At 40.5% G+C, this 12,087-nt stretch overlaps 1 protein-coding gene across 5 annotated transcripts in view; it reads right to left on the bottom strand.

Moving 5' to 3' along the window:
• Window positions 1-12,087, bottom strand: part of LOC131948578 (sperm-associated antigen 17) — a 40,898-nt gene that overhangs the window by 16,275 nt on the left and 12,536 nt on the right. For all 5 annotated transcript variants that reach the window (XM_059310168.1, XM_059310172.1, XM_059310171.1 and 2 more), the window contains 9 exons: window positions 10,138-10,272; window positions 9,470-9,642; window positions 8,433-8,587; window positions 6,719-6,897; window positions 6,197-6,375; window positions 5,583-5,720; window positions 3,462-3,573; window positions 2,769-2,981; window positions 1,680-1,841 (listed from right to left, as the gene is read on the bottom strand). In XM_059310168.1, the coding sequence (XP_059166151.1) occupies window positions 1,680-1,841; window positions 2,769-2,981; window positions 3,462-3,573; window positions 5,583-5,720; window positions 6,197-6,375; window positions 6,719-6,897; window positions 8,433-8,587; window positions 9,470-9,642; window positions 10,138-10,272 (1,446 nt within the window). The remainder of the gene's footprint in view (window positions 1-1,679; window positions 1,842-2,768; window positions 2,982-3,461; window positions 3,574-5,582; window positions 5,721-6,196; window positions 6,376-6,718; window positions 6,898-8,432; window positions 8,588-9,469; window positions 9,643-10,137; window positions 10,273-12,087) is intronic.

Genomic DNA, 12,087 nt, shown 5'->3' with positions numbered 1-12,087 from the left:
GAAGGTGTTTGTTTTTCAACAACCAATACATCAGTGAACTTAGGGTGATAACTTCTCATAAAAAGTAAAACTGCAGGTATGCAGAACAAAATTTCAATTATAGCTTTTAAAAAGTAGAAACAAACTGTTTCATTTTAAATAATTTAAGATTGTGAAAGATGTTTTTATAGCAAGAATTAGTGTAGGAATTATAAGATTATATATATATATATATATATATATATATATATATATATATATATATATATATATATATATATATATATATATATATATATATATATATATATATATGTTATACTATAACAATATATTCTGGTGTCTGAGATAACAAACATTAAATTTTTCTTAACTTCAAGTAACTTTAATATTTCTCAAGAGCCATTCTATTCTTATTAATCACTGACTTATACCAGGGGTCGGCAACCTTTTGATACGCAAGAGCAAAAAGTTACAATTTATTAATTTTCCCAGTTTTTAAAGAGCCACTCACATTTTTATTTCAATATTTTATTATTTGATTAGGATTAACTAAATAAATGTGATTTTTTACTTGAAATAAATAGCTTTAAATATGAAATAATATTTATTCTTATAAAAACATAGACATGTTTTGCCAGAATAATAAAATTAGTAATCAAATAATATAATTCTAGGACTCTCTCAATCCACTTTAGAAGCTATTAATATTTTATTTTATTTTTTTCTTTATGGATATCACCGGGTCAGGGGGTGTCTCCCATTAGCCAGTCAGGCCTCAACACGGCAAACGCCTTCTAACTGGCTTGGTTATCGGTTTGAATAAGTTGCATCATTCGCTTCTGTCCTTTTGTTCTCACCAGGGTCATCTTCCACCCCACTGAACGCAGGGTAAACTCATACCCTACCGTCCAGTAAAAATGAAATTATATAACTATTAATATTTGTGCAAGGAGCTGGAGAGCTGCATCTAGATATCAATAGAGCCGCATGCAGCTCACAAACCGCAGGTTGCCGACCCTTGACTTATACCATTAACACTACACTGACAACACTATAACAGTGACTCTATGACACTGACAACACCATAACAGTGACTCTATGACACTGACAACAATATAACAGTGACTCTATGACACTGACAACACCATAACAGTAACTCTATGACACTGACAACACCATAACAGTGACTCTATGACACAGACAACACCATAACAGTAACTCTATGACACTGACAACACCATAACAGTGACTCTATGACACAGACAACACCATAACAGTGACTCTATGACACAGACAACACCATAACAGTAACTCTATGACACTGACAACACCATAACAGTGACTCTATGACACAGACAACACCATAACAGTAACTCTATGACACTGACAACACCATAACAGTGACTCTATGACACAGACAACACCATAACAGTGACTCTATGACACTGACAACACCATAACAGTGACTCTATGACACAGACAACACCATAACAGTGACTCTATGACACAGACAACACCATAACAGTAACTCTATGACACTGACAACACCGTAACAGTGACTCTATGACACTGACAACACCATAACAGTGACTCTATGACACTGACAACAATATAACAGTGACTCTATGACACTGACAACACCATAACAGTGACTCTATGACACTGACACCACTGTAATGACAACAGGCCCATCTTACTGTCAGATTCCCCTGTAGGCCCAAACTTGCTGAAGGCTAAAGTCATGCCATCTGCAAGGACAGCAGTGACTGATCCAAACTGGCTCACTGCCTTGGATTTGCACTCATGCTCTTGTACCTTCTCCTGTGTGTGAGCACTTTCTACAACTTTTGAAGCTTGATCTGCAAAAATCAATCAATCCCATTAAGGAAAGTGAAAAGTACTGGTTATACACAAATTAATACATCCGACAAGTTCAAACCTGTAGGACCTGAGTTAATACAGCTTTTATGGGTGCCTGACTTAAGTTTGGACACCAAGTCAGCTGGGTATAATGCTGACCATACTATGTTGATGTATGCCAAGGTTATTGAAACAGATGAACTCTACTTTATCTGCCCAATGTGTCTTGGTCATTAGCTTGAAAAATTATGATGAAATATATTACAAATATTGAGTTTTTTAAACCTGCTTGTGTCAGACATGTCTATTGGCAGGGTGTTCTCACCTGGCTACTATGTCACCTACCTGTGTCACCTACCTGTGTCACCTACCTGTGTCACCTATCTGTGTCACCTACCTGTCTACTGGCAGGGTGTTCTCACCTGGCTACTGTGTCACCTACCTGTTTACTGGCAGGGTGTTCTCACCTGGCTACTATGTCACCTACCTGTGTCACCTACCTGTGTCACCTACCTGGGTCACCTATCTGTGTCACCTACCTGTCTACTGGCAGGGTGTTCTCACCTGGCTACTGTGTCACCTACCTGTTTATTGGCAGGATGTTCTCACCTGGCTACTGTGTCACCTACCTGTGTCACCTACCTGTGTCACCTATCTGTGTCACCTACCTGTTTATTGGCAGGATGTTCTCACCTGGCTACTGTGTCACCTACCTGTGTCACCTACCTGTGTCACCTACCTGTGTCACCTACCTGTGTCACCTACCTGTCTATTGGCAGGGTGTTCTCACCTGGCTACTGGGTCACCTACCTGTGTCACCTACCTGTCTATTGGCAGGTTGTTCTCACCTGGCTACTATGTCACCTACCTGTGTCACCTATCTGTCTATTGGCAGTGTGTTCTCATCTGGCTACTATGTCACCTACCTGTGTCAGACCTGTCTGTAGGCAGGGTGTTTTCAGCTGACAGTGGCCTTGACTGTGGGGCTGAGGCTGTCCTTGTGTTGACGCTGCTCTCATCATCCTCAGGGATGTCCTTAGTGCTCTCCTCATGGTGCTCAGTGCTCTCGCAAGGATTCAGAATGTGGACCGTAAAAATATGGCCATCTTTCAGAACAACTGATCTCACTGAAGTGGTGCCTGCAATAACAAACAAACAGCATTGCCACAATTATTTAGTCTCTTTATGCGATCTGATATTTGATTTAATTTAAAGAAATAAGTCTCAATTTTTAAAACATACACTTTTAGAAAATTGGTTAATCAAGACTAATAAAAAATATTTAAAAATTTGAAATAGAAAAAAAGTAAAATGTCTTCAAAGATAAAGTTGTTTCCCTTTAAAGATTGGCTAAAGAACAGGATAAAACCTCAAAACAACTTTATTGTGAGGCAACCGCTAACTCAACCAGCTAATCTATATAAGAATTAAAAACTTTAACCAATCTTTACAAACTATGTTTTAAAAACTTATGACCAAACTTAAAAAAGATGTATATTTAAGTATTTTTTTTTTCTAGAAGAAAATAATTACAATAAAATATGATCTTCCATCCAGTTAATTCCCTTTAGTTAAGAGTTACCCATTGGGATATAAGTTGATTAAATGACACAACTCACCAAGAGCAAATTCAGTCCTTTCAGTTTTGATTTGACCTCCGTCACTAGGGAACATAGTGGTTGTGATGCCAGACACATGGATCAGTTGGTTGCCAGTGTTGTAGCCATAGAACTAGAGAATACACCATAGACATGAAGTCAATGTTTTAGTTTAAACTTAGAACTAGAGAATACACCATAGGCAGGAAGTCAATGTTTTAGTTTAAACTTGAAGTCAATGTTTTAGTTCAAACTTAGAACTAGAGAATACACCATAGACATGAAGTCAATGTTTTAGTTTAAATTTAGAACTAGAGAAAACACCATAGGCATGAGTCAATGTTTTAGTTTAAACTTGAAGTCAATGTTTTAGTTTAAACTTAGAACTAGAGAATACACCATAGGCATGAAGTCAATGTTTTAGTTTAAACTAAGAACTAGAGAATACACCATAGGCATGAAGTCAATGTTTTACTTTAAACTTAGAACTAGAGAATACACCATCCATAGACATGAAGTCAATGTTTTAGTTTAAACGTAGAACTAGAGAATACACCATAGACATGAAGTCAATGTTTTAATTTAAACTTAGAACTAGACAATACACCATAGGCATGAAGTCAATGTTTTAGTTTAAACTTGAAGTCAATGTTTTAGTTCAAACTTAGAACTAGAGAATACACCATAGACATGAAGTCAATGTTTTAGTTTAAACTTAGAACTAGAGAATACACCATAGACATGAATTCAATGTTTTAGTCTAAACTAAGAACTAGAGAATACACCATAGACATGAAGTCAATGTTTTAGTTTAAACTTAGAACTAGAGAATACACCATAGACATGAATTCAATGTTTTAGTCTAAACTAAGAACTAGAGAATACACCATAGACATGAAGTCAATGTTTAGTTTAAACTCAGAACTAGAGAAAACACCATAGGCACTTTGTTAAGTCAATGTTTAGGTTAGGTACAAGCAATAGAACTAGATAATACATCATTAAAATCTAATGTTCTGTGTTTGGGTTCAAAGTATGGAACTAGATGTAAGAAGGAAATGATTTGAGACGAAGTTTCAAACTACAGCACTAATAAAATGCATTGACAAAACTGCAAAAAGTTGTGAATTGGATACGAAAATTGAAATCATAGAGTCATTAGAAGAATTCAAGTTTTTACAAATTTTAACTTACTTTTGTCAATTAAATTAACAAGCAACTTGGTGTTAAATTTTTATTATGCTTGTAAAAAAAAGTGTCCCCTTGAATTAGAGTTGAGTGTCCTTAGCATATGAAGGGATAGTGTAGCCAGCCCTATGCCCAGCCGCCTTTATTTTCCTGAATGTTAGTCAGGTACCCATAAGATCTGGGCGGACTCAGCCACATCTTAGGGGGTCGGTGTCGAGTCGGTAAAGCTCATGGTTGCTAAACCAAAAAGTCTGCCCGAGTTCAAACCCTCGGGCAGATGAGGCTTGTTAGCTGGGGACAGCCACTCTTCTAGGAGAGATAACTCCAAAATTAAACAACTGCTGCCTTGTAGTTTGTTCTTGATTGGACAAAGGCTATGGAAGCAAATCCAAAAAGAAAAGCAGGCTGAAATCGGAGTCAGCAGCCTCAATGGTGCATAACCAGATGACACGTAATGCTTAATTGTGTTGGAGGCGTGGTCGAGTCGGCAAAAAGCTCATGGTTGATAAATTCGAACAAAGTCTCGAGTTCAAACCCACTGGCAGATAAATCTCGATCCCCTTCAACACTAATAATTAAGAACGAAGAAGAAGAAGCCACATCTTACATACTTGAGCCAGGTTTCTGAACTCCTGACTTTCATCCTTTATACATACTTTTACTTCAATTAATAATGCATGATAACAATATGCTAATTTTAAGCAAAAATCAGTTGAATACCCCAAGAAAAAAAAATGTACTAATAAATTTACTTATAAGACAAAAAAGATACAAAAAGTCACCAAAATACCATGAAAATATAGATAAGAACAAAACCTCTAACAATAAGACACCTCTAAAATAAATACTAGATACCAGTGATAGAGCCAGGAGTTAGTAATAGAGGGGGCGTCTAACCCCTAACACCCCTTCTGCCAACGCCACTGCCTGATATAAAGGTTTAAAACAACTCACAGGCCAAAACTTCTCCTCCTCCTTCTCTTCATCAGCAGGCTCTTGTTTAAGATTGAAGCTGTCTCTGTCTGCGGTGCTCCGGCTCTGGCTGGATCTGGGGCTCTTGGACTTCTCACGCTCCACTTTTTCTTTCTCTTCCTGAAAATAAGGGCTCTTACATGAGTAACACAGCCTCACCCTGACCAGGACACACAACTGCACCCCTCACATGACCCCACTCTGTTCTATGAGTGACACATCCCAGCCCCTCACATGTGACACACAATCCCCATGCCTTACACACCTCACCCCTCACACATACCCCACCCTTTACAGAACCCCACCTTCATACAAATCCACTTTCACACAACCCCACCCTTCACAGAACCTCATCCTGTACAGAACCCCTCCTTTACACAACCCCACTCTTCATATTCAATGAGTAACCCACCTGAGCACTTCAGGTAAGTGACACACCCACCCCTCACATAAGCGTTGCACCCACTCCTCACACAAATGACACACACCCCCCTAAAATATGTGACACCCCCACCCCTCACATAAGTGACACACCCCTACCCCTCAAATAAAAGTCACTCCCACCCCTCACACGTACCACCCACCCCTGCTCTCACCTTCCCTTTCTTCTGTGTGGCTGAAGCCTCCTTCTTTTTTAGCTTGGCCTTCTCCCTCTCTTCCTCTTCAGCCGCCAGCCTCTGTAGCTCCGCCTGCTGGGCTTTGAGTGACCCCTGGCGTACATAGGGGTTTTCTTCTGCCTGTCTCTCAGAGGATATATCTCGTCTTGTTTTAGAGGCTGGAGATAAGTAATTCAAGTTTTGTCGTGATTGAAGCATTAAAATTGTGTCATGACAAGATGCTACCCTGTTTATTGAAAAGTATTAAAAAAACAACAGCCAAATGGCACGAATATAAATACTTTCTGTACACTCTATCTCTTGCATCAAAATATCCCACACCCCACATAAAACCCCACCCTACACTTTTGTGATGTTTTTTTGGTTATAGAAACTAAATGTATAGGATCATAATATTCTAACATTTAATTTATAAAAGTTGAAGCATGTTTCATCACCATTCACTTTCAGACATGTTTTTATAGGATATTGGCCTAATGTCAACACTGGGGGATTACTTACAGGATCTTGAGGGGGATTTTGCTTTTTTGCCTTTTTCAGCTTTCTCTGCTTCCTTGGCCTTGTCTTCCTCTTCCTTGTTTATGGAAGCCACTTCTTTAGACAGAAGTTTGGCTTGATACTCCGCATCCTTTTCCTTCAGCCAATCAACAATGGACTCAGCAGTGAATTCAAGGTAGTTCCTAAATAAACAACAACATAGTACATTAAACTAACTTGGAAACCAGATAGAGATTGTGTTCCTGTTCATATGTTTATTAGACTACTGTTTATACATTTTTCACAACTTATATATATATATATATAATATATATATATATATATATATATATATATATATATATATATATATATACATATATATATATTTATCTATATATATTTATCTATATATATTTATATATATATATATATATATATATATATATATATATATATATATATATATATATATATATATATATATATATATATATATATATATATCCCTTCATTTTATTTTGTGGTGACGAATAGGTAAAGAACCATTATAGACATGGTGGTGACCCTGCCAAATGGGGTTCAACTGTTTCTGTCAACTCAGCACACGAAAATGTGGTCAGCTGTTAGACCAGATGGGCAGTGAGGTAGATCACAAACTGGCTCAAGTCTGAAGGTCAGCTTTCACAACTGACCATTTGCCAGAGAATAAAGAGAAAAACAATATCTTCAAAAGTTATGCCATTTTACATGGCAACAGTATAACTACTTCATCTGCCCATTGGTCATCAAAAAATTTTCTAGGACTAAACTTGAAATGGGGTATATGAAGGACTCAGTATGTGATATGTTACTTGTATCAAATGAAGCCCATGTGTCATCTACGACAAAGCCAGAGCATACCTGAAGCCCATGTTGGGGTGGATAAAGCCCATGTGTCACCTATGAAACAGGCTGGACATACCTGAAGCCCATGTTGGGGTGGATAAAGCCCATGTTAGGGTCGATAAAGCCCATGTGTCACCTATGAAACAGGCAGGACATACCTGAAGCCCATGTTGGGAAGGATAAAGCCCATGTGTCACCTATGAAAAAGGCAACACATACCTGAAGCCCATGTTGGGGTGGATAAAGCCCATGTGTCACCTATGAAACAGCAGGACATACCTGAAGCCCATATTGGGGTGGATAAAACCCATGTGTCACCTATGAAACAGGCAGGACATACCTGAAGCCCATGTTGGGGTGGATAAAGCCCATGTGTCACCTATGAAAAAGGCAACACATACCTGAAGCCCATATTGGGGTGGATAAAGCCCATGTGTCACCTATGAAACAGGCAGGACATACCTGAAGCCCATGTTGGGGTGGATAAAGCCCATGTGTCACCTATGAAACAGCAGGACATACCTGAAGCCCATGTTGGGGTGGATAAAGCCCATGTTGGGGTGGATAAAGCCCATGTTGGGGTGGATAAAGCCCATGTGTCACCTATGAAACAGGCAGGACATACCTGAAGCCCATGTTGGGGTGGATAAAGCCCATGTGTCACCTATGAAACAGCCAGGACATACCTGAAGCCCATGTTGGGGTGGATAAAGCCCATGTTGGGGTGGATAAAGCCCATGTGTCACCTATGAAACAGGCAGGACATACCTGAAGCCCATGTTGGGGTGGATAAAGCCCATGTTGGGGTGGATAAAGCCCATGTGTCACCTATGAAACAGGCAGGACATACCTGAAGCCCATGTTAGAGTGCAGCTCTATGTGCCAGTCCACATGGTTTCTCAGCTCCTGGTTGTAGGGGTTGTGTAGGACCAACATGATGTTGTTGTCTCGCTTATGGTGGTAGAACTCTCTCAGTGGCAGTAGATATGAAGCTTCATGGAGAACCTGATCAAAGGCAAAATATGATGTTTGAACTCTCTTAATTAAATTGCGATAAGTATGAAGCTTTATGAAGTCAACTCCACTCAACAAGTCATGAACTTATATCAAATTGTTCACACAACTAGCGCCACCTGTGGTCAACCCCACTAAACATAACTCCACTCAACAAGTCATGAACTTATATCAAATTGTTCACACAACTAGCGCCACCTGTGGTCAACCCCACTAAACATAACCCCACTCAACAAGCCATGAACTTATATCAAATTGTTCACACAACTAGCGCCACCTGTGGTCAACCCCACTAAACATAACCCCACTCAACAAGTCATGAACTTATATAAAAGTGTTCACACAACTAGCGCCACCTGTGGTCAACCCCACTAAACATAACCCCACTCAACAAGCCATGAACTTATATCAAATTGTTCACACAACTAGCGCCACCTGTGGTCAACCCCACTAAACATAACCCCACTCAACAAGTCATGAACTTATATAAAAGTGTTCACACAACTAGCGCCACCTGTGGTCAACCCCACTAAACATAACCCCACTCAACAAGCCATGAACTTATATCAAATTGTTCACACAACTAGCGCAACCTGTGGTCAACCCCACTAAACATAACCCCACTCAACAAGCCATGAACTTATATCAAATTGTTCACACAACTAGCGCCACCTGTGGTCAACCCCACTAAACATAACCCCACTCAACAAGCCATGAACTTATATCAAATTGTTCACACAACTAGCGCCACCTGTGGTCAACCCCACTAAACATAACCTCACTAAACAAGTCATGAACTTATATCAAATTGTTCACACAACTAGCGCCACCTCTGGCCAACCCCACTCAACAATCCATGAACTTTAACCTCACCTGTTGGAAGACTTCAGGTTGGAAGTGTTCAGCAAAACACCAGGTGTCCAGGTTTCTCTGCTGGGAATGGACCATTTTGGCCAGAGCATCGTCCAAAATTTTTTTCATTTGGTCGGTCATTGGCTTAGACTGAGCATCATCCTCTTCTGCTTCATCAGGTACATCAAAGTGAACTGGAAAGTTTGTAGCAAAAAAATTCTAAATCAGTGTTAAATAGTGAGCTTAAGCTCAATAATTTTTGGATTCTTTTTTTTTTTAAATGGATACTTAATCCATTAATTTACATGACTTTATGTGACCTTAATAAAACAACCCATACCTGATAAACCTTAATAAAGCCCCTACCTGACTCAGTGAGACCTTAATAAAACAGTGAGATAACTTAATGAGACCTTAATAAAACAGTGAGATAACTCAGTGAGACCTTAATAAAACAGTGAGATAACTCAGTGAGACCTTAATAAAAAAGTGAGATAACTCAGTGAGACCTTAATAAAACAGTGAGATAACTCAGTGAGACCTTAATAAAATAGTGAGATAACCCAGTGAGACCTTAATAAAACAGTGAGATAACTCAGTGAGACCTTAATAAAACAGTGAGATAACTCAGTAAGACCTTAATAAAACAGTGAGATAACTCAGTGAGACCTAAATAAAACAGCTGCTACCTGAATTTGTTGCAGATTTCCTTGAATTGGCAGATCCAATAGATCCAATGCGGTGTAGGCTGGACACCAGAATTCCCTTTTTACTCTCCATGCTTTCTCTGATAGATCTCTCACTTTCCGGAGGGACACAGAGGCCTGGAACATTGGTAGTGGGACTTAGTGGGGTGATGGGTACATTGGTAGTAGGACTTAGTGGATGGGAACATTGATAGTGGGACTTAGTGGGGTGATGGGTAGATTGGTAGTGGGACTTAGTGGGGTGATGGGAACAGTGGTAGTGGGACTTAGTGGGGTGATGGGTACATTGGTAGTGGGACTTAGTGGGGTGATGGGTACATTGATAGTGGGACTTAGTGGTGATGGGTACATTGATAGTGGGACTTAGTGGGGAGATGGGTAGATTGGTAGTGGGACTTAGTGGGGTGATGGGAACAGTGGTAGTGGGACTTAGTGGGGTGATGGGTACATTGGTAGTGGGACTTAGTGGGGTGATGGGTACATTGATAGTGGGACTTAGTGGGGTGATGGGTACATTGATAGTGGGACTTAGTGGGGAGATGGGTACATTGATAGTGGGACTTAGTGGGGAGATGGGTACATTGATAGTGGGACTTAGTGGGGTGATGGGTACGTTGATAGTGGGACTTAGTGGGGTGATGGGTACATTGATAGTGGGACTTAGTGGGGTGATGGGTACATTGATAGTGGGACTTAGTGGGGTGATGGGTACATTGATAGTGGGACTTAGTGGGGTGATGGGTACATTGATAGTGGGACTTAGTGGGGTGATGGGAACATTGATAGTGGGGTGATGGGTACATTGATAGTGGGGTGATGGGTACATTGGTAGTGGGATTTAGTGGGGTGATGGGTACATTGATAGTGGGGTGATGGGTACATTGGTAGTGGGACTTAGTGGATGGGTACATTAATAGTGGGACTTAGTGGGGTGATGGGAACATTGATAGTGGGACTTAGTGGGGTGATGGGAACATTGATAGTGGGGTGATGGGTACATTGGTAGTGGGACTTAGTGGATGGGTACATTGATAGTGGGACTTAGCAGGGTGATGGGTACATTGATAGTGGGACTTAGTGGGGTGATGGGTACATTGATAGTGGGACTTAGTGGGGTGATGGGTACATTGATAGTGGGACTTAGTGGGGTGATGGGTACATTGATAGTGGGACTTAGTGGGGTGATGGGTACATTGATAGTGGGACTTAGTGGGGTGATGGGTACATTGGTAGTGGGACTTAGTGGGGTGATGGGTACATTGATAGTGGGACTTAGTGGATGGGTACATTGGTAGTGGGACTTAGTGGGGTGATGGGTGCATTGGTAGTGGGACTTAGTGGGGTGATGGGTACATTGATAGTGGGACTTAGTGGGGTGATGGGTACATTGATAGTGGGACTTAGTGGGGTGATGGGTACATTGATAGTGGGACTTAGTGGGGTGATGGGTACATTGATAGTGGGACTTAGTGGGGTGATGGGTACATTGGTAGTGGGACTTAGTGGGGTGATGGGTGCATTGATAGTGGGACTTAGTGGATGGGTACATTGGTAGTGGGACTTAGTGGGGTGATGGGTACATTGATAGTGGGACTTAGTGGGGTGATGGGTACATTGATAGTGGGACTTAGTGGATGGGTACATTGGTAGTGGGACTTAGTGGGGTGATGGGTGCATTGGTAGTGGGACTTAGTGGGGTGATGGGTACATTGATAGTGGGACTTAGTGGGGTGATGGGTACATTGATAGTGGGACTTAGTGGGGTGATGGATACATTGGTAGTGGGGTGATGGGTACATTGATAGTGGGACTTAGTGGGGTGATGGATACATTGGTAGTGGGACTTAGTGGGGTGATGGGTACATTGATAGTGGGACTTAGTGGGGTGATGGGTACATTGGTAGTGGGACTTAGTGGGGTGATGGGTACATT

Source organism: Physella acuta, unplaced genomic scaffold, assembly GCF_028476545.2.
Source record: "Physella acuta isolate Inbredline_101_S28 unplaced genomic scaffold, ASM2847654v3 ptg000650l, whole genome shotgun sequence".
Taxonomy (NCBI): Eukaryota; Metazoa; Mollusca; class Gastropoda; family Physidae; genus Physella; species Physella acuta.
The sequence above is the reverse complement of the archived record's forward strand: the minus strand, read 5'-3'. Positions and strand labels throughout refer to the sequence as shown.